This window comes from Gossypium arboreum, chromosome 7 (genome assembly GCF_025698485.1).
Source record: "Gossypium arboreum isolate Shixiya-1 chromosome 7, ASM2569848v2, whole genome shotgun sequence".
Taxonomy (NCBI): Eukaryota; Viridiplantae; Streptophyta; class Magnoliopsida; order Malvales; family Malvaceae; genus Gossypium; species Gossypium arboreum.
In genome coordinates, this window is record NC_069076.1 from 10,149,909 (window position 1) to 10,173,398 (window position 23,490).

A 23,490-nucleotide genomic window follows, 5' to 3' on the forward strand; every position below is an offset into this window, starting at 1 on the left:
ATATACAACTATACTTCTTTTATTTGACATGGATTAAAATAAAAATTTTTAACTTTTAAATAGATGTAATTGAAACTACTATTGTATAAAGAGTTTTTATGTAAAATCGGTATGCTCTTATTTTTATTATTTTACAATCACCTTATTACCATTATCTATGTCTATTATAACAATATGACATTAAACTATTAAAAATAGATAATATTCTTTTTTCATACCATCATTTCTGGTTGATTTCTGGTTGACTGTTACACTCATTTCCAACTCATCTTTCCCTGTGTTCTCCCTCATTTTTCGTTTCTTCAATTTAAAAAGAAAAAAGAAATATTAGATAAACTAGCAAGACGACAGGGACGAAAGAGGCTTTCCTTTCTGACAAGTCATGACACTATTTCTTCACATCTTCCATGCATTGGGAAGCACCTAAAATCTTTCATGAAGAATCTTCAAGAAGCTTATAGTGTTGGACAACTTTCTTCTAAAACTCGAGCTGCTCATATCTCTCACCTGCATAGCCTCCTTTTCTCTGCAGCTTTCTCAGGTGGTATGTCGAGGTACACTACCAGATTTGGAGCTATTAGCCCATTTTCTGGTGCCTTACACCATTCAAAATCACGTCCTGTATCAGATGAGAAAGAGACCCTGAAATAAGAGTAACGATATACTATAAGGGTGGTTCCAGCTTTTAGTTTTGTTTCCATCATTGATCTCTTTTCCCACCGATTTGCACTGAAAGTGGATGGAGTACTGTGTGGTCATCCAACTATGATTTCTTAATCAAATATGCCGATATCATAAGGTTCCGTTGGCGAATCACCATAACTCGACCAAATACCCCAGTCCCTCCAAATACTAAAGCAGCTTTCTACATTAATTGTGAAGTTTTACCACTACGATTCAATACGAAAATTCTTTTTTGTTTGGGTTTTAAAGATAGATAAAAAGAAATTTCATTATGAAGGGAGTGGGTAATTGGAGGAGAAAGGAGTATGGATGGTAAGTTGGAATAGACACTAATAGTGAGTTGGAAAAAAATTTAATGACATGTAAATACATTCTTAGTTGTCATTATGTCTTTGGTTAAATACATAATTGTTTAATGACATGTAAATACATTCTTAGTTGTCATTATGTATTTGGTTAAATACATCATTGATGTAGTAGGAAGAGTTTAACTAATAATTTTTAAAAAGATATCAATACAATTTTCATATAAAATTAAAAATAATTAAAAATTACAGTTTTATTATTCTCCAATCTGAGTTTTGCTTACGTCTCGAATGAATTCAAGAACATATTTGAAAAAATTTTGACCGACGGTTAGAATAATTTGTGAATTTTGAATAGCGATAACAGCGAAACCTAATAAAATAACAATTACTATCCAAGAAGTAATAAGTACTTAGGCATTGCCTTGAAAACCTGCTATTTGTCGATAGAAATGTTGGCATACTTCCACACTAGAGATATGGTAGGCATGACAATTTCCATTTGAAGCACTTATTTATAATTTAAGTAAGTTACTTTTTACTCATTGCCTTTTAAATTTTTAAAGCTATTTCATGCCTTTTGTTTAAAAATTTATTTATAATTTTATATGTTAAATATAAATTTGATTTTAAATAAAATATTTTTAAGATTTTACTTAATTGAATTAACTTTTAATGTTATAATATTAAAATGAATTACTATTAAATTATTAAGATTAAAATATAGTTTTTAAAAGACACATGTTAATAATATTTATCAAATTAAATTTATGTTCTTTTAAATATAATAAGATTTAATTACATTCACGGATTAAAATAAAGTAAAAGTAAATAAAATATCATAAAATTGAATTTTAACAATTTTAACATTAAAAAATTAATTTAACAATAGATATAAAATAAAGGCTTAATGATAAATTTGGTCACTAACGTTTATATGTTTTGTCAAAATGGCACTAATTGTATTTTTGAGCTTTTTCAGTCATTAATCTTTGTTCTTTTTTTTTCAATTTGTTTTTTTAATGATTTGATAAGGGTATCGTTAAAAGTTAATGGGGATGATGTGGAATTTTATATGTGGAATATTTTAATGAGATTAATTTATTATTTAAGTAATTCAATGAAATAATTACATGTAGAAAATAATAAAATAAATAAATCATACATTAAATTAAAAAATAAATCTCAATTAAAAAACATAAACGTAAATATTGAAAAAAAACTTAATAGAAAAATCTTTGAAACTTTTTGAAAAAAAGATTGAAACCTTGAACCATTCTGAAACCTTGGATCACTAGAAATCTTACTAAGTATTGAAATCAAATTGAAAATACTGAACTTTCAATCAAGAGGCAAGAGGGAAACCCAAAACCTTTTTCTCTAAAGAGGCACAGACTACATTTAGAATCGAGAGATTGAGGCAAAGCAAATGTTAGTATTTCATTACTAATCGATTGGATATTCTAATATTTTGGGTTTAAGCTTATGAAATTTGGTGTTTAACTTGATTTTCATAGTAATATTATTGAATTAGATTTAGGGTTTTGAAACCCTAAATTCCAAAATTCAAAATTGAAACTAGTATTTGGGTTGTTTTGGTTCAAAAGAGAAAAAAATTTGTAATGAAGTGAAATATAGGTTAGTCAAATGTACCGAAAATGGATTTCTTGATATTAAGATATGTTATTTGTCTGCTCATATAGAAATAATGAAAAAAATAAAGACGATAATCAAATTCAAATATCTTTATAGAACATATTACTTCATGGGTTGGGTTGAAAATTTAAAGACAAAGTTTTTTAATTCTCAAAAGCCAAAGACGCCATCTTCATATTAAATTCTACGTCACCTCTGCTAACTTTTTTAACGGTACTTTTATCAAATTTGTTAAAAAAACAAAGCAAATTAAAAAAAAGAACAAATGTTGAAAACTAAAAAGACTAAAAATACAATTATAGCCATTTTAACAAAACATATAAATATTAGTAACCAAATTTATCATTAAACCTAAAATAAATAACCTATAATAAATTATTAATTATATATATTATTTAAATTATAATATATATTAATATTAATATCCAAATCATGACAAATTTATTTGTTATTTAAAATTGAATACCATTGATATAATTGATTTTAAGTTATTTATTATAATTACATTATTTTTAATATATTAAGGATTTTTTAAGAAATTCATTAAATATTATAAATTTAATATATAGAGTATAATAGTATAAAGTGGAAAGAGCTAGAAATAGTTGGAGGGAGTAGCTACGTCTTTTATTATTTCCCATTAAAACCCCCCACCAAACCTCTTCTTTATATATTAAATATCAAAAATAAATTATTCATAAACCATGCTTTGTAATTTGTCTCTTAATTTGCCAAAATTTTATTTTCTTTAAACTGTGAATTTCATCTGCTTGCAGACAGAGAGAGAGAGAGCAGTGCAGTGCAGTGAAGGTGAAATGGCTTTCGGTAGTACTCCAGTTCTTCTTTGGCTCTTCTTCTTATCTTTATCTCCATTGACCAAAGCTAAAGTTCCAGCCATCATAGTGTTCGGAGACTCCTCCGTGGATTCGGGCAACAACAACCTGATCTCGACGGTTTTGAAGAGCAATTTTCAGCCTTACGGTCGTGATTTTTACGGGGGTCAACCAACTGGACGCTTCTGCAATGGCCGAATCCCTCCCGATTTCATCTCCGAAGCTTTTGGACTGAAACCAGCCATCCCAGCTTACTTGGATCCTGCTTATAATATATCGGATTTCGCCACTGGTGTTTGCTTTGCTTCTGCTGGAACTGGCTACGACAATGCAACCTCCAAAGTGCTTGTAAGATGAAAAAGCCACTACACCTGTATATAAACATGCCCCAGAAGAAGCTAATTATTGAATATTTGTTCCCTTTTACGGTTTTTGCAGAATGTGATACCACTATGGAAGGAATTAGAGTATTACAAAGAATACCAGCGAAAGCTGAGAAGCTACGTCGGTGAAAATAAGGCAAATGAGATTCTGAGAGAGGCCTTGTATCTAATGAGCTTAGGGACGAATGATTTCCTAGAAAATTACTACGTTTTCCCCACCCGAAAATCCCAGTTCTCAGTGAGGCAATACCAGGATTTCCTGCTAGGGCTGGGCGAAAACTTCGTAAGGGAACTCCACGCTCTAGGTGTCCGGAAAATATCCATCACCGGCCTTCCCCCGATGGGGTGTTTGCCGCTGGAGAGGGCCACCAATATCCTGGGCCAAAACGACTGTGTACCCGAATACAACAATGTGGCATCCGGATTCAACAGGAAACTGGAAGGCTTGGTTGCAAAACTAAACAAGGAGCTTCCTGGAATGCGAATGGTGTCTGCACCTGCCTATGACATTTTCTATCAGATTATTACCAGACCTTCTCTCTTCGGTAAGTTTCTCTTTTGCTGCATTTTGCTTCGTTGGACCACTTTGCAGAGTTTTTTTTTGAATTAATTAAATCAATTAAAAAAAGCTAAGTAGAAGTAGAAAATTTTCAGTAGCTTTTATCTGCAACTCATCAACTCTTAAGGTGTTAGGACCATAATAGCTCAACCAGGGCGGTAACCAGGGTGCTTGCGTTGCAGGGACCTCAAACATTAATTATTTCAATTTTACTAATTAAAACCTAATTTATGACTGAAGGGATGTATAGATTATATTTATTTAATTTATATGATGTGATTTTTAATTTTATCTATTTTGATAAACAGTTACCATAAGTAAAGAAATTAAATTTATAAAAAAAGTTTTCTTTTAATGAATTATAAAAAAAATAAAGTTAAATAGATGAAACCATTGATGCTAAACAGTTGTCATCTAAGAGACTGTGGAAAGCTTTTAATGAATGTTTTTTTTTTCTTGTCTGAAAATGTATCTATTCTATTAGGATATTGTAATCAGCAATTATGAATGTTACCCAATAAGAAGAAGATAAATGCTGGTGGTGTTAAGTGTTATAATGAAATATTGTATAAGAAATCAGTAATTACACAAAGATCTGTACTTGGGAGCATTTAATGTGATGGGACAATGACTATCTTCACAGACTCTGTAGTTATGAGTAGCTCTCTTATCATTTATCAACTATAAAATTGGATTTTAAAAGATGGGTGTTTGGAATGTGGAATTGTAGGGTTTGAGGTGACGGGAGTGGCATGTTGTTCGACGGGGACATTCGAAATGAGTTACCTATGCAATCAGTATAATCCATTTACATGCAGTGATGCCAGTAAATATGTATTTTGGGATGCTTTCCATCCCACTGAAAAAACTAACAAAATCATCTCCGATCATCTTATTCCTCTTCTTTTAGCTATGTTTTCTCATTAGTTTTTTATTTTTTTTCATTTCTCTGCAACTACAAACTCTCTTTTACATGCATGCATCCATGGATGGTGTTCATTGTCTAGCTAAGCCTAGTTCTATATCAATATATATAGCTGTTCATTCACATGGCTAAAAATTATCAATAAGAAAACCCTTTTATCTCAAGCTGATTTTTCTTTTCTGAAAACTAAACTATCATTCCTTTAATAAGAGAAACAAAATAAACAATAGGTAGACCCCGCATTGTAACAAATCACTAAAACCAGAAGCAGAAAAAAGGATGGAAAGGGAGCACGAACTCTAGTGCAACTCGTCACAACCAAAGGCAGCAATAATACAGTGGATCCGTTCACCTCTGCTAAACTAGGTACACTCCCTGCAAAGGCAAAATTGATTTACGGACAGACAACAGAGCTGTTCACCCCGGCTTTAACTGCCTTATCTGCATCTACATTTTCATCCCTCGAGGTCTGTCTGGTTTCCCAACTCTGGCCTCGTCAGCATTTACAACAAGAAACATCAATGCTCCTAAAAATAGTTGGGGCTTTAGTAGGATACTGAAGTGCATCACTGCAGTCGCTCTCAAATGATGAGCTTATGGTTATAGGTACGTGCCCGTGTCCAGCCATGAAATGGTAATTTCCTTAATCGTGAGGCCGGGTCTCTGTCAGTGCCGGAATATCAGCTTTACCAATAAAAGAAAAAAAAAATGGTAAGGGATAATCCTTTGTGACCAATTCTAGCCCGGCTAGGATTGCCTTAAACCAATGCATCCTTTGCATGCGTAAGATTTGTGTTGGGGAGAATAGAAAAGTAATTATAAGGTTGAGATTGAGTATGGTAACATTGAAATTGGTTAGATGTCGGTAAATATTTTTAAAAAAGTGAAATTAAGTTGTATATTTTGTGACAGTAAAGTTATAATTTTATTATGTTAGTAGTTGATATATTTATAATTTTAAATGATTAAATTATTTTTTGTTATTTTAAAGATTAAAGTATAATTTTATCATTATTAATTTAAATTTGATAAATTATAAAAAGGTTACAAGAGAAATTTTTATCTTAGAGGGTTAGGGCTCTCTGCCAACCCCTACCAGCTTACTATTGTTTGAAATCAATTACATCCGTGATAGTGACTTGAGATTTGATATAAGCATTAAATATTAAACCATAAACTTCATACACAAAACTCAAAAAATTTAATAATTATAATTAATATTTAATTATGTTTAAATGAAATTATTAGAAATTTATTTATATGTCTTCTACTATTTTTGTTTATCTAATATTGTGTTGTATCGTTATTAATTGATAGTGCATGAAACTTATATATTCACGATATATTAATATTAAATGATAGATTAAAATATATTTAGAGTAAAATATTAGATATATTAGTTTAAAATAAGTTTAGGGTATAGAATAAATAATTAAATTTATATTTATATTGAATAATAAAATATAAAATATAAAATATTTTTGTTAAATAAAGAATAAAATGATTAAAATTATATTATTTAAAATTATATGATATTAAATCATAATTAAAATTATATTAATCATAATAAAAAATTATATATTTACCATCTTTTATATTGAATCAATAAATAAATAAATTATATATAAATAAACTAATGTAATCATTATATAATAACATAAATAATTCTCTTTATCCATATTAGGAACTCTATTCCGTATATGCATGTGGAAACCATATGTTTAGAACATAGAATAAATAATGAAATGTATAATTTGAAACTAATTAATAATAATATGCATGATAATAAAACACATGAATATATTAGATTAAGGTTACTAAATGAGTACAATTATTTATCATGGTGTTGTTGTCAATCTTAAGTTGGTGTTGAGTTAATTTGTGACACTATATTAATTAATAACTTTATTAAAATATATACAATTGATGGAGGTATTAAAATGTGCATAATAAACTTTAAATGTGAACAAAATATTAAAATAAAACTTTGGTTGAATAGTAAATTAAAAATTTTGCTAATTTAATTGGCATGAATTTCAAATCTGCATATTTTTTTGTTTTTTAAAATAAAAAGACTAAAGTACTCTTAAATATATTTTATTTTAATTGTGAAGGACATTAAAGTAATTTTTTAATTGAATTGAGACTCGATCGATAAGTGACACTAACTCAATAAAAAATTTAAATAATATTAGATGGATACATCAATACTAAAAATTATATAATAAGATGAAACCGAAAATTATTTAGTAAAAGAAAAGTTGGTTTCACTAAAAACAAAGCTAATGGTCAATTGGTTACAAATTAATAATACATTACTTAAAAGTTGTTTTTATTCTCTCATGAAATTTCGTACTTCCTCGTATATTTTCTTTTGGTATTTTTCCTTCTTCAAAATTTTTGGTACTTCCTCCTCGTAATTTTTACTATGCTTTTAAAATTAAGTTTTGACATGAAAAATCAATTTTGATAATAAAAGAAAATATTATTTTACCTACTAATAAAATTTTTATATACTAATAAATAAAAGAACTAAATAAATAAATAAATCAAATTTTTAAGACAAATCAATATTTAGTATTCCCTCATAATTTTGGCATTTTTTAATATATTTTGATACTCACTCATAATTTCTAGTACTTCCTTGTGGTTTTTGTATTCACTTTCCTCATATTATCTGGTTCTTTCACATAATTTTGGTACTTCTATCATATTTTTGGGTTTGATATTCTCTCATAAGTTTTAGTACTTTCTCATTTTTTTTTTTTATATTCCCTCGTAGTTTTTGGTATGCCCTTTGATTTTCTGGTATGCTTTCAAAATTAAATTTTGGCATGAGAAATCAATTTTTTGTATAAAAATATTATTTTTTGCATACTAAGAAAATTTGTTAGGATGAATCAATTGTATATGTTAGGCTTGAAAATACCAAGAAGGGATGAATTGGTATATTAAAATTTTTTACAAATTTTTCTAGATGATAAGGAAAGGGAAGAAAAACTTGGACAATTCAATTTATAATGGTTCAACCCTAATTGTCTATCTCCACTACTTTGATATACCTCAACCAAGTATTTCCCAATTCACTATACTCGAATTATCTTTTAAGGAAAATGAGTAACCTTTACAATCCCTATATTTTTTACAAGGCTAAGATAGAACCCTCCCCCAATTTTTATGGCTTAACTAAAATCCTCTAGTTTTTGTGGCTCAACTAGAAACCCTTTATGATTCATTTAAGGTGTCTTTATAACAAAGATGAAGGGTGTAAAAAATGAAAACCTTTCAAAGGTGTGTATTTACATGTGTCACCTCTCTTTCAAAGAATGAAAATGGGAATGATAAAAAGATCTAACAATAAACATCTAAGAGATATGTACAAGAGAAAAATGAGAAAATAAAAGATTAGAGGTTTTTCTCTTGATTTTTATGCTTGAATGTTCATCTCATATGTAATGATGTGTATTTGATGTGTATTTATACCAAGGAGTACGTTTATGGATGTTTATGACCATTGGGAATGCATTTTAGAAATTAGAAGCATTAAATTTGAGCTTTACTGTAGTTGTAGACAAACTTGTGTCGATATAACTACATTTGCATCGGTATAAGTGCTTAAAAAATATAGTCGTTGGAAAATGCAGTATGAGTAGAAGTGGACTTGTATAGGTACAACTCACCATATGTATCAATACAAGAGGACTTGTGATACAAGTCCCTAGGGTTTCACAATTTTGCTTACCGACTTAGTTGTCTCTATACAACTAGGTCAATGTATTGATACTACGCCCCAAGCTTATATAAAATGAATTTAAAACAATCATAAACATTTTAAATTGACTCAAAAACATTTATATAAGTTAAAACACATTTAAAAACATGTTTTTGAGTACTTTTACAAGTCTTTGAATTGCTTTGAAAATGTTTGACAAAATTTTCAATCATATTTCACCAAATGACTTTAGAAATAAATTATGGTGAATTGACTAAAGAAGGATGAAGAAGATGGTAACCTTCTCTATGTTTCCACTTATATTGTTATTTATGGTTTAATTAGTAACTAATTAACTAAACAAATTATGATTAATTAGCATAATCTAACTTTTAACTACACTTAGTGGTGGAGATGACCATCATCTTCCATTAACTTTTATATAATAATGGTTTATTAATCATTTTAGCCCTTCGGTTAATTTCCATCTAAGTCTTCAAGTCTTTTCTTAATTAAAATTCTATACCGTTTGGACTTTTAAAATTTATTCATTGAACCTTAATTAATTATTTAATTGACAAAATTACTCAATCATCCTCTAATATATTTTTATATTATCTCCATAAATTTTCTTATTTTATATTTACGAACTCAATTCTTTAAAAATTCTCAGTCCAAACTCGGTGCTTCACTTCCCTAATAGCTTTCCTGTTAACTCATAACATAGTTTGACCGAATTTGAAGAGAGATTATACAATGGTTGATGCTCATATATGGGTCTTCTCCTAATCAAGTTACAAGATAGCTCAAAAGAAAGGATGGAGACTATTCTTGTCCAATGGAGTTCTGGTCCCTTAATATGAAACAGTTAAATCTGAAAATGTTTTGGTGTTGTTTTTGTTCAAGGTGATTCTGTTGTAAATCATTTGGCTATTGTCCCTTATGTGGAACCTGCTCAGCCTGGGGTCTATGACAACTTGGATCTACATCTACTGGGTTCATTTTCAAGAGCTCTGATGATTCCATTTCTGCTTTTGGGAATATTTCTTGAAATCTTGATATTGAAAAGAAGCAGCAAATCACTGATATGGAGACTGATCCATCTCTTAGCTGCTCTCGTTCAGTTGAAATACACAACCAACAACCTTTAACTGTAATCGATTCAGGTACATTGGATAATATGAGAAAGGATTAGATCCTCAAGTCAAGAACGTGACTCCAACTCCAGCAACTCAGAAGATGATGAAGAGCATAATGATAAAATTCTCAAAGCTGTCGTATCTATTGAATGATTCATTGCTATGGAAAATGATGATCTATGCAATTTATTACTTATAACACAAATTTTCTACTTGAATGATTCAATTAATAACTCCAATATAAATAATGAAATTAATAATTTGTGCAAATTATTACTTAGAACTCAAATTTTCTACTTGAATTGGCCCAACCCTTAATATGTTTTATTATTAAAAAATAATAAAATAATAAATTTGAATTTAAATTTTATCTTAATATTTATATATTTTATAATTAAATATAAATAAAACATATTACTTTTAGTAAATCACAACTAAAAGTTATCAGTATTTGAGAATGTTTAATAATTTTCTATTTTATTCATTATACCATCTCATCAAATATATAAACTTACATAAAATCTTATTTGAATTTCAACCCTAAAGAGTTAGATGCTAACATAACACATAGAGATTTCCTCATCTAGACTAGAAAATTTTCAAAATTAGTACCACACTAGAAATTTTACTTAATTTATGAACATCATACTCATAAGTCATATATAGGTTTTGAATTAAACAATATCCATAAATTTCTTTTTATTAGTTTTGTAATTTAGTTTTATCTATATCAATAACATATATAAAAGCATGACTTAAAAAATTTAATTAACAAGAATATATTTTATTATTCGCGATATTACTAAAGTAACATTAAGAATATTTTAATATTATATTATTAGTTATTATGTAATAATAAAAATAAATAAATAAATAAACTGTTAATTGATTTTAGATATTTTGTATACAACTCATAATGTATTTGTTACCATGTCATGATAACTGCAATTGACAATTTTATGTCAGTACAATATAGTAATTAATTTCTAACCAAAGTTTGAAATCACATAATAAAACTTAATATTTTTATCATACAAATTTCACATATCTTTAAAATATTAATTTTATTTTTTAAATTTCAAACATTAATAATCATTATTAAATTTTAGACATTTGAAAAAATATTACATCATTAATGAAAAATTAAAAGATAAAACCATTGGATACTTAACATAAAAAAATAATAAATTAAAAATAATAAAGATTTTGGGGAGTTATGCCTCATTTTTCGGACTAAACAGTGTGTGACGTCGCAACAAGGAAGTGTTTTTCATCTCGACGAACAACTGACGTCACGACGAGAAGAAATACCTCGTCCTAACGTGACGATGTGCAGTTCAAGTATTTCGGGTTTTTTTCTCCCTGTTAAACTCTATTTTTAGTTTCCCACTCTTATTAACCTAGGGTTGTTGTAGTTAAAAATACTACTAATTTCAGCCTATAAATAGACCTTAGCTACTCTAGGTTTGAAACAACAAAAATATTTAAATTAAGAGAATTTTGTTTTTTGTTTTTTTTTGAAGGGATTTTCTTTTGGGACTTTGGGTTTTCTTTTAATTCTCTCCATCTTTTGTACTCTCCTTTATTATAATGAAATCTCCTTTTGCCCATGGTTTTTTTTTTTTTATCTTTTTTGAAGAGTTTTTTCACGTAAAATTTGCGTGTTCAATCTTCTTAATTTTATTATTTTTACTTGTTCGTTACATACACGGGTTAATTCCCTACCAATCTAATCTCTATTTGTTTTTCAGAAAATGTATCAACTAATTTTATGATTTGATTTCAATTTTATTAAAACTATCTATTAAATAAATAAGACATGAAGAATATAAAAAATAAAATAAATATGATTTGATTGCTGAAAAGTCAAAAATGGTGGGAGGTGCAATTGGCACCGAAAGAAGAAAGTAAAAAGTGGTTGGCAAGTTGAGTTTAAAGTTGAATGGGATAATTGTAATTTTGGTCCCTAATTTTGTAAGCCATTTGCAAGTTAGTCCCTGAACCTTAACTATAAATAGGCCTAGCCATTTCTCATTTCAACCATCCCAACCAATCTTTCTCTCTTAGTTTTCTCTCTTCTCCCATTTGAGAATTCTTAAGGAATTCTATTTGTTTGTAATATTTTGGAGATAATAAAGTTATCATCTGGTGTTAGTGCCTGAGGACGTAGGTATAATTTACCGAACCTCGTTAAAACTATTGTGTTCTTTCTTGTCTTATTTTTCTTTCAATATTTGAGGGTATAATAGTAGTATTTAATTGTGTTATTAAATTACTATAGAAGGGATATTCTGACTAAGGAAATGCTTGGTATTTAAGAGATCCATGTGATCCACCTCTCTTCCTTGGGAATTGAACTTTGTGTGATTTTTTAGTATAATAATTTACAAGCTTCCGACCCTATTGGAACAACAAGTGGTATTAGAGCAGAAGGTTAATCGTAGTATGCTCTGTGGTTGCAGTTTAAACTGATCTTCCACATCAGAAAAGATTTTCTTAGGTATATTGAAAGATTATGGAGAAAACGGTCGGTTTAGGAGCTTCAACATCGTCCATGTGGACAAGACCGACAATTGCAAATGTAAGATTGGCCGTGGAGATCTTTGATGGCACGGGCCATTTTGGTATGTGGCAAAGTGAGGTTCTAGATGCCCTTTTTTAGCAGGGTCTAGACATTGCCATTGATGAAGAGAAACCAGATGATGTACAGGAGAAAGATTGGAAGGCGATCAATCGGTTGGCATGTGGCACAATTCGATCATGCTTTTCTCGAGAGCAGAGGTATGCTTTTTCAAAGGAGAATTCTGCAAATAAGTTGTGGGTGACACTTGAAGAAATTTTTTTAAAAAAAAACAGTCAAAATAAGCTCCACTTGAAGAAAAGACTGTTTCGCTTCACTTACGTCCCAGGTACCACAATGAATGATCACATCACCAAATTTAATCAGTTAGTCACTGATTTGCTAAATATGGATGAGACATTCAAAGATGAAGATTTGGCTTTGATCTTTGTTAGGGTCACTTCTGAGGAGTTTGAGTTCCTAGAAACTACTCTACTTTATGGCAGAGTGATATATCTCGAGCGAAGTCATGCGGCCTTATACGATTATGAGCAGAGAAAGAAGGACAAACAGAAAAACTCAATCAGAGATACAGAAGCTTTAGTAGTTCGAAGTCGTTCGTACACTCGGAAGAAAACTCAGAAGGGGAGATCAAAGTCAAAGTCCAGACTTGGGAAAGATGAATGTGCCTTTTGTCATGAGAAAGGCCACTGGAAGAAAAATTGTCCAAAGCTGAAGAATAAGAGAAAAGCTGCTGTAGATGCTTGTGTTGCAAAGCATGATACTAGTAACTCTGAACTATCACTGGTTGCATTATCATCGTCGTTCCATTCAGATGAGTGGATTTTGGATTCGGGTTGTACCTATCATATGTCCCCTAACCGGGAGTGGTTCTCTGATTTAGTAGAACTAAATGGAGGAGTTGTTTATATGGGCAATGACAATACCTATAAAATTGTTGGGATAGGTTCAATCCAATTAAAGAATCAAGATGGATCAACCAGAGTTCTGACTGATGTTCGGTACGTGCCCAGTTTGAAGAAAAATCTCATCTCATTGGGAGCCTTGGAATCCAATGGTTCAGTTGTTACTATGAGAGATGGGGTTTTAAAAGTGACATCTGGCGCACTTGTGATATTGAAGGGCATCAGGAAAAATAACTTGTATTATTACCAAGGTAGTATAGTTATTGGAGCAGTCGCTGCAGCTTCCGGTAACAAAGAATTGGACTCAATGCAGTTGTGGCATATGAAGTTGGGACATGCTAGCGAAAAATCCTTGCAAATTCTGGCAAAGCAAGGATTGTTGAAAGGTGCAAAGGCTTGCAAATTAAAATTTTGCGAGCATTGTGTTCTGGGAAAGCAAAAGAGAGTGAAATTCGGCACTGCTGTACATAATACAAAAGGTATTTTGGAATATGTTCACTCAGATGTGTGGGTGTAACACCCCCTACCCGTATCTGTAAGTAACATTATCCATAATTTTCATTATCTACTTATGTGAATATTCAAGCTATCCATCTGTGACATAGTCACTAAATTATTTTTATCTTGAGCTAAAGAACTCCAAATTAAGATCCGATAATTTTCTCTGAAACTAGACTCATATATCTTCTTACCATAAAAATTTCATAATTTTTGGTTGGGCCAATTAATACAGTTTATTCATTGAAGTCTCCCGTATTCTGCTGTCTGACAGTTCCAACCCTTCTTCACTAAAAATTAATTATCTTCTTGTACAGGATTAGAATGATGTCCTTATTTGTTTCTTTTGAAAATAGACTCATTCAGGATTCTAAAAATATAAATTTAAGCCCCTAATTGTTTTTATCCAATTTTTTTATGATTTTCCAAAGTCAGAACAGGGGAACTAGAAATCATTCTGACCTTGTCTCACAAAAGTTATTGTATCTGATGATTTACAATTCCATTGCTTACATAATTTCTTTTATAAGAAACTAGACTCAATATGATTTAATTTCATATTTTATTCATCCTCTAATTTGATTTCTATAATTTTTAGTGATTTTTCAAAGTTAGACTACTGCTGCTGTCTAAAACAGTTTTAGTGCAAAATGTTTATTTCCATTTTGCCCCAAATTTCACAATTCATACAATTCAGTCATTGCTCAATTAACCCTTCAATTAAGATAATTTTCTCAATTAACACTTTTTCTAGACATTATAAGTTATTTCATAACTATTGAAATTCATAATTTCCATATGAAACTTTAACTTCAAACTCTTTTACAATTAGGTCCCAAACATTCACTTTCTATTCAATTCTTTCAATAAAATCAGCATATAAATAATTTAAAGCTCTAATTCCATGCCAAATCATCATATACTTCCAGCACATATTCATAACAACTTTCAATTTCTTTCATAGAATCAATTACTAATGAATTCAACAAGTGGACCTAGTTGTAAAAGTCACAAAAATATAAAAATTTCAAGGAGAAAGCAAGAATTAAACTTACATGAAGCTAGAGTATGAAAACCAGCTTGAATCCTCCTCCATGGATGTTTTTCAGCTGATGAATATAAAGAGAAATGAAGAGAAATGAAGAGAATTCTAGATATTCCAATTTAGTCCCATTTTTATTTAGCCAATTTTGGCAATTTTCCAATTTTGCCCTTATTTCATCCATTTCCTGATTTTTCTCAGCTATTGCCTCCCAAAATATCTCCTTTAGGACTATTTTCACTTTAGGTCCTTCCTCATTTGACAATTGAGCTATTTAATCATTCTAGCAACTTTTACACCCTTTTCAATTTAGTCCTTTTTATTTAATTAACCACCCAAACGTAAAAATTTTTTGACTAAATTTTAATACTACCTCACCAACACTCCATAAATATTTCTAAAAATATTTATGGCTCGATTTATGAAGTTGAGGACTCGATACCTCATTCTCAACCCAATTTACCTAATTAATTCTTTTAAATCACCAAATTCACCAATTCAAAAATGCTTTTATATTCGCATTTGACTCATAGGTATTAATTTATTAAATTTTTAACTCACCCGTCGGATTTGGTGATCTCAAATCTCTATTCCCGATACCACTGAAAATTAGGCTGTTACAGTGAGGGCCTTCCAAAACACCTTCGTTGGGAGGAAAATACTACTTTGTTACTTTTGTTGATGACTTTACGAGAAGAGTTTGGGTGTATACCATGAGAACTAAGGATGAAGTGCTTGGAGTTTTTCTTAAATGGAAAACTATGAGCGAAAACCAGACTGGCAAGAAAATCAAGCTACTTAGGACGGACAATGGAGGGGAATATAAAAGTGATCCGTTCTTCGATGTGTGCCAAGAGTATGGTATTGTTCGGCACTTCATAGTTAGGGATACACCACAATAGAATGGAGTGGCAGAGCGTATGAATCGAACATTGTTGGAGAAAGTTCAAAGCATGTTGTCCAATGCTAGGTTGGGCAACCAATTTTGGGCTGAGGATGTGACATATGCTGGCCATCTTGTTAATCATTTGCCATCATCTGCATTAGAAAGAAAAACTCCTATGGAGGTATGGTCTGGAAAACCGGCTACAGATTATGATTCCTTACATGTGTTTAGATCCACTGCATATTACCATGTGAAGGAGTCAAAGTTAGATCCGAGGGCAAAGAAAGCTCTCTTTATGATAATTACTTCTAGAGTGAAGGGATTTCGTCTTTGGTGCTTAAGCACAAAGAAAATGATCTGTAGCAGAGATGTTACCTTTGATGAATCTACCACATTGAAAAAGGTAGCAGATGAAGATATTCAGACAAGCGATACTCCACAACAGGTGGAGTGTACTCCAAAACAGGTGGAGTTTGAGCAGATGGGGATTTGCCCAGTTAATAAGTCTAATTCTCCATGGAGGAATTAGAGGTTGAAGAGGTTCTGACCCAAGAACCGTTAAGTACACCAGAACCAGTTGCAGTTGCAAGGCCACGGAGAGAAATTCGTAGACCTGCTCGATTTATTGATATGGTGGCCTACGCCCTTCCTGTTGTTGATGATGATATTCCTGTCACTTATCAAGAAGCAATCCAAAGCTTAGAAAGTGACAAATGGAAAAGCGCCATGGATGAAGAAATGCAGTCTCTCCGGAAGAACAATACTTGGGAATTGGTGCAATTACTGAAAGGTAAAAGGACAATCGGATGCAAGTGGGTATTCGCAAAGAAAGATGGATCTCTTAGCAAGAAAGATGTTCGCTACAAGGCAAGATTGGTAGCTAAAGGCTACGCTCAGAAGGAGGGAATTGACTACAATGATGTATTTTCCCCTGTTGTGAAGCATTCCTCCATTAGAATTTTGTTAGCCTTGGTAGCACAGTTGAATTTGGAGCTAGCTCAACTTGATGTTAAGACGACTTTCTTACATGGTGAGTTAGAAGAGGAGATCTATATGACTCAGCCCGAAGGATACACAGATCTTGGTAGTAGAAATTGGGTTTGTAAGTGAACAAATCGCTATATGGATTGAAGCAATCCCGAGGCGATGGTACAAGCGATTTGATAGCTTTATGAGAAGGCAGAAGTACACAAGAAGCAAATATGACAATTGTGTGTATTTGCAGAAGCTTCATGACGACGGATCTTTCATTTATCTACTCTTGTATGTTGATGATATGTTAATCGCTTCGAAGAGCCAAAAAGAGATAGATAAGCTAAAGGCTCAGTTGAATCAAGAGTTTGAGATGAAAGATCTAGGTGAGGCCAAGAAGATTCTCGGCATGGAGATAAGTAGAGCTAGACAGAGAGGCAAGCTTTGTTTGAATTAGAAGCAATATCTGAAAAAGGTATTACAATGTTTTGGTGTAAATGAAAACACAAAACATGTAAGTACCCCACTTGCTTCTCACTTGAAACTTAGTGCTCAATTATCTCCGAAAACTGAAGAAGAAAGAGAATATATGGCAAAAGTCCCATATGCTAATGCAGTTGGGAGTTTGATGTATGCGATGGTGTGTACGCGGCTTGGCATTTTACAAGCTATTGGGGTTGTGAGCAGGTATATGTATGATCCTGGAAAAGGACATTGGCAAGCTGTGAAATGGATTCTATGGTATCTTCGAAAAACCGCAGACATTGGTTTAATTTTTGAGCAGGATGAAGCACTTGGTCAGTTTGTAGTTGGATATGTTGATTCCGACTTTGCTGGTGATTTAGATAAACGTCGTTCAACTACGGGTATCTGTTTACTCTTGAAAGCTCCAGTGAGTTGAAGTCTACCTTACGATCTCTGATGGTGTGTCTACTACGAGGCGAATATATGGCGATTCTGAAGTCATTAAGGAGGCTATTTGGCTTAATGGATTGTTGAAAGACTTGGGAGTTGTTCAAATTCACATTAGTCTATATTGTGATAGTCAGAGCGCTATTCATTTAGCGAAAAATCAAGTCTATCATTCAAGAACCAAGCATATCGACGTAAGATATCACTTTGTGCGGGAAGTCTTTGAAAAAGGAAAAATTCTACTTCAGAAGATTCCGACAGCAGATAATCCCGCAGATATGATGACCAAGGTGGTAACAACAATCAAGTTTAATCATTGTTTAAACTTGATTAACATCCTGAGAATTTGAGCACGTTCAGGTGTATGGCGCTCAAGAGCGCATTTGGAGGCACTACAAAAGATAGCTTTATCAAATTTGGGGAGTTGGAGGAAGTGTGTGAAGATGTGATTATCCTAATCAAATCTTCAAGATGGAGATTGTTGAAAAGTCAAAAATGGTGGGAGGTGCAATTGGCACCGAAAGAAGAAAGTAAAAAGTGGTTGGCAAGTTGAGTTTAAAGTTGAATGGGATAATTGTAATTTTGGTCCCTAATTTTTTAGGCCATTTGCAAGTTAGTTCCTGAACCTTAACTATAAATAGGCCTAACCATTTCTCATTTCAACCATCCCAACCAATCTTTCTCTCTTAGTTTTCTCTCTTCTCCCATTTGAGAATTCTTAAGGAATTCTATTTGTTTGTAATATTTTGGAGATAATAAAGTTATCATCTGGTGTTAGTGCCTAAGGACGTAGGTATAATTTACTGAACCTCGTTAAAACTCTTGTGTTCTTTCTTGTCCTATTTTTCTTTCAATATTTGAGGGTATAATAGTAGTATTTAATTGTGCTATTAAATTACTATAGAAGGGATATTCTGACTAAGGAAAGGCTTGGTATTTAAGAGATCCATGTGATCCACCTCTCTTCCCTGGGAATTGAACTTTGTGTGATTTTTTAGTACAATAATTTACACGCTTCCGACCCTATTGGAACAACATTGATAAATTAGAATAATAAAAATATAATCTCAACTTTTTTTTATCAAAAAAGTATAATGAATTTCCTTCATCATTTTATTTGAAACAAAAGATTAGATTTGATTCCTTCCCTGTTAATAACACGAGAATAGGATCAAATCACTAGGCAATTAACAGAAACATTGGAATCAATTGCCTTCCCTTTATCGTTATTCCTAAAACAATTTATGGTGATTTATAACTCAACTCGTTGAATGGAGACTTGAACCTTTAGAAATCTTTTAGAGAGACCTAGATTTCTTGAAAAGTATATAGAAATTCTGGTTATGTTTTATTCTCCAGTAGGTCCTTAAATATGGACTAATTACTCGTAAATAAAAAATGTTTCTAGAAGGAAATAAAACAACTTAACGTAATTAAAATTAACCTAAAATAAACTAAACCTAAAGTAAAAGTAAGGTAAAATAAAAAAAGTAAATAATTTCGCTTTAAAAACTTGAACTAATGCCTTTTTCCACTCATATGTGCTATATTCAAAGGCGTCCACAACATTACTATGAATAAGGCTCATCGTAATTATAGCATATCCCTTTAGATCTATGTTCTGCCATCTATCCTTTGCTTAAGCACTTTATGAATGGAGCCGGAGTTATAGATATTAAAGAACCCTCGAGAACATTATTCATAGTCCCCTTCTGAATTGACCATCGTTGTGAAATCAGCGACCCAAAATTTGTTTAAGTATTCACGCATGCCTCTTGTCGATTATTTTTGACACGTAATGATTGGTTTTTCTATTCAAAATCTCTCGTGAGACTCATAGCCATGGCTAAATCCAAGGGCTTTAATTTGCAACTTAACATCGTGCCTAACTAAATTGTCTAACCCAACTAAGAATAATCCAACATGTTGATTTGGCCAAACATATTTATTAGATAGGTTTGAATAAGTCTCTAATTGTTACTAGAGGTTGTTAGCTAATTTCTTGTTTCTAGTTGTTAGCTGCTTCTTTATTCTTAGTTAAGTAGTTGCTAAAAATCAGCAAAGTATTTTGCTGCAGTTTGTTAGTAAGCTTGACTATATATATGTGTCAATGTTGGAGTTTCAACACACTTTAACCGGGTAAAGTAAGAATTTCAAACAGAATACCAGCAGAAACGTATTATACCCGGGTAAAATATGAAGGAAAAATGCTTGAAGTTCAAGGTTTTAGCTACTGTCAAGAATGGAGAACAGAACTTAGAATTTTTAGAAGGCAAAGAAAAAATGGAGTATATGGAAGAAAATCTGATGATTTCATTCATTTGAAATATTGGCTTAAAGCCATTACATATACCAGTCATTTGGCTGGTCAAAAGATTAACAAATCCTTTACCTAAACACTACCTAACTCCACTAATTACATAGGGACTAGGTGATTTTGCTTGCAAACATAAACAAAGCTGGTGATCAGCTCTATCATCATCAAATTACATCAAACATAAACTAAACTTAGTTCAAAATGAACTAGATTACAAAAACATAGTTAAACAGTAACAAAATGTAACTGAGATGGAAAAGAAGCATCAACCCCTTCAGTTGCATGTATTTTACCCAGGTAACTTATGTGTATGAATTCTTGCACATACTTTACCCGTATAACATAAGTGCATTAATTTTCACGTACTTGAATCTGCATGGGCTGCATGGGAACTAACTTCAACACTCCTCCTTAGTTTCTATGCTTGTAACACCTAGCTACTTTCTCAGTTTATAAACCTTGACACACCAAGGGCCTTTGTGAAGATATCAGCAACTTGTTCCTCTGAATTGCAATGAATCAGCTCCACCTCTCGAGCTTGTTCCATCTCCCTTATCACATGTAACTTGATGCTGAAGTGCTTCGTTCTGCCATGGAAGACAGGATTCTTTGCAATTGCAACAGCAGACTTGTTGTCATAAAAGATCTCTGTTGCCTTCCTTTGATATAGGTTAAGATCAGCTAGAATTTTTCTTAGCCAAATGGCTTGGTTCACGACATTTGCAAATGCAAAGATATTCAACCTGCTGTTGATTGAGCCACCATCGATTGTTTCCTTGAGCTCCAACAAAACATGGTTGAGCCAAGGGTAAAAGCATATCCAGAGGTGCTTTTCATATCATCACTTGAACCAGCCCAGTCACTATCAGTATAGCCTTTCAACTTCAAGGTTTCAGCTTTGTTGAATAACACACCATAGTCAAGAGTGCCTTTGATGTACCTTAGCACTCTCTTTGCAGCTTGAAAGTGCTGGACATTACAGCAATGCATAAACCTTGATAACATACTTATAGCAAACAAGATATCTGGCCTAGTTGCTATCAAATATAACAAGCAACCAACTAGGCTCCTGTAAGTAGACTCATTGACTGGTTCATGATCTCCTTGGCTTGACAGCTTCATTCCAACAGCAATAGGAGTGCTTGTTGGCTTACAATTCTCCATCGAGAACTTGGACAAAACCTTCAAGGCAAATGTTCTCTGTCCCAAGAAGATTTTTCCTTCTATTTGGCGCACCTCCATTCCCAAAAAGTATGTCATTAGCCCCAAGTCAGACATTTCAAACATGTTCATCATTTTGGCTTTGAATTCAGCCAACATATTTTGATCTCCTCCAGTCACCAAAAGGTCATCGACATAGAGGGATACAATAAGCTGTATTTCAGCTTCATTCTTCTTGACATATAGTGTTGGCTCACTAGAACTCCTTTCAAACCCCAAGCTGACCAGGTAACTGTCGATCCTGCTATACCAGGCCCTTGGTGCCTGTTTTAGGCCATACAGAGCCTTCTTCAATTTGTATACCATGTCTTCTTTTCCTGACACAACAAAGCCCTGAGGCTGATCAATGTAGATCTCCTCTTCAAGGAAGCCATTGAGAAATGCAGACTTCACATCGAGCTGGTGGATTTTCACGCTTCGAGTGCTAAGGTAATCGATGTCGATGGTGTCTAGCCTGGCCACTGGTGCAAATGTTTCCAGATAGTCCAGGCCATACTTTTGGCTAAAGCCCTTCACAACTAGCCTAGCTTTAAGCTTTTTTTAGGCTCCCATCTGCATTCTGCTTGGCTCGATAGACCCATTTTACTCCAATAACCTTCCTTTTGGCTGGTCTAGGAACCAATTCCCATGTCTGGTTCTTCTCAATCATGGCAATTTCATCAACCATTGCCTGTTTCCAGCCTTCATTAGCTTCAGCTTCTTCAAAACTGCATGGCTTCACTATGGCAACTTGAGCCCTTTCATAAATTTCAACCAAAGGTCTAGTGCCTCTGACTGGCATGTCATCAATGTCCAAATCAGGACTATTTTCTTCAGGATCTGTTTGATCAACCACAAGTTCTTCAGAGACAGCTTCAGGTTCATTCTTGTCCCAATTCCAACAAGCCTTCTCATCAAACACTACATCTCTGCTCACTTGATTTTGTTGGTTAAAGGATCCGGATCCTATAACCCTTTTTACCATACTATACCCGGTTAAAATACCGAGAACGACCCTTTTGGACAACTTGTCCCTCTTAACGGTGGTACTTGGTCGTAACATAGGCAACCAAAGACTTTCATATGAGCCAATGATGGCTTAAACCCGAACCAGGCTTTAAAAGGTGTCTTGTGAGCAAGTGCTTTGGTTGGAAGCCTATTCTGAATGTAGACAGCGAAGTTGATGACTTGACCCACATGGTCTTGGGCAAATTCTTCTCAAACAATAAACATCTGGCCATATCCATCAAGCTCCTGTTTTTCCTTTCACTAACCCCATTTTGTTAGGGTGTGTAGACATTGGTTAGCTGGTGTTTGATGCCAGCGTCTTTGCACAAAGCTTGGAACTGAGCTGAAGTGTATTCAGTTCCATTATCTAACCTAATGGTCTTTATCTTGCAGCCTACTTCTGTTTCTACTGTAGCTTTGAACTTCATAAACACTTGAGCAACCTCAGACTTATGCTTCAAAAAATAAACCCAGCAGTATCTGGTAAAATCATCAATGAAGAGAATAAAGTACCTGTTGCCACTAAGTGATTCAGTCCTCATGGGGCCACAAACATCAGTGTGCACTAGTTCCAGCTTGTTTGATGCTCTCCAGGCGGTGTTTGCAGGAAATGGAAGCCTAGCTTGCTTTCCCATCTGACAGACTTCACACACATCTTCATTCTGAACTGTCTTGGTGAAGTTTTCAACCATTTCCTTACTGACCATCCGAGCCATAGACTTAAAGTTGGCATGCCCAAGCCTTTGGTGCCAAAGCTTGGAGTCTTCAGAAGAAACATCATAGGCATTATCAAAGCCTTTATTCCAGTCCACAACAAAGCTCTTTTCTGTCGTGGCTACTGACATGAGCATGGATCCACTTGGATCACTAATCTGACATTCATTTCCTTTGAACACCACTGTATAGCCTTTTTCAACTAACTGAGCTATACTTAACAGGTTTCTGTCAATTTCAGGAACTAACAAAACATTTG

At 32.6% G+C, this 23,490-nt stretch overlaps 1 protein-coding gene and 1 pseudogene across 1 annotated transcript; one reads left to right on the forward strand and one right to left on the reverse strand.

Moving 5' to 3' along the window:
• Positions 1 to 258: 258 nt before the first annotated feature.
• LOC108487670 (thymidylate kinase-like) lies at positions 259 to 1,153 on the reverse strand (annotated as a pseudogene).
• A 2,099-nt stretch (positions 1,154 to 3,252) lies between these two features.
• LOC108488458 (GDSL esterase/lipase At2g42990-like) lies at positions 3,253 to 5,509 on the forward strand. The gene is made up of 3 exons (XM_017792736.2): positions 3,253 to 3,826; positions 3,917 to 4,406; positions 5,151 to 5,509. The coding sequence occupies exons 1-3, from the start codon at positions 3,461 to 3,463 to the stop codon at positions 5,345 to 5,347; spliced, it is 1,053 nt and encodes a 350-aa protein (XP_017648225.1). The 5' UTR covers positions 3,253 to 3,460; the 3' UTR covers positions 5,348 to 5,509.
• Positions 5,510 to 23,490: the final 17,981 nt, after the last annotated feature.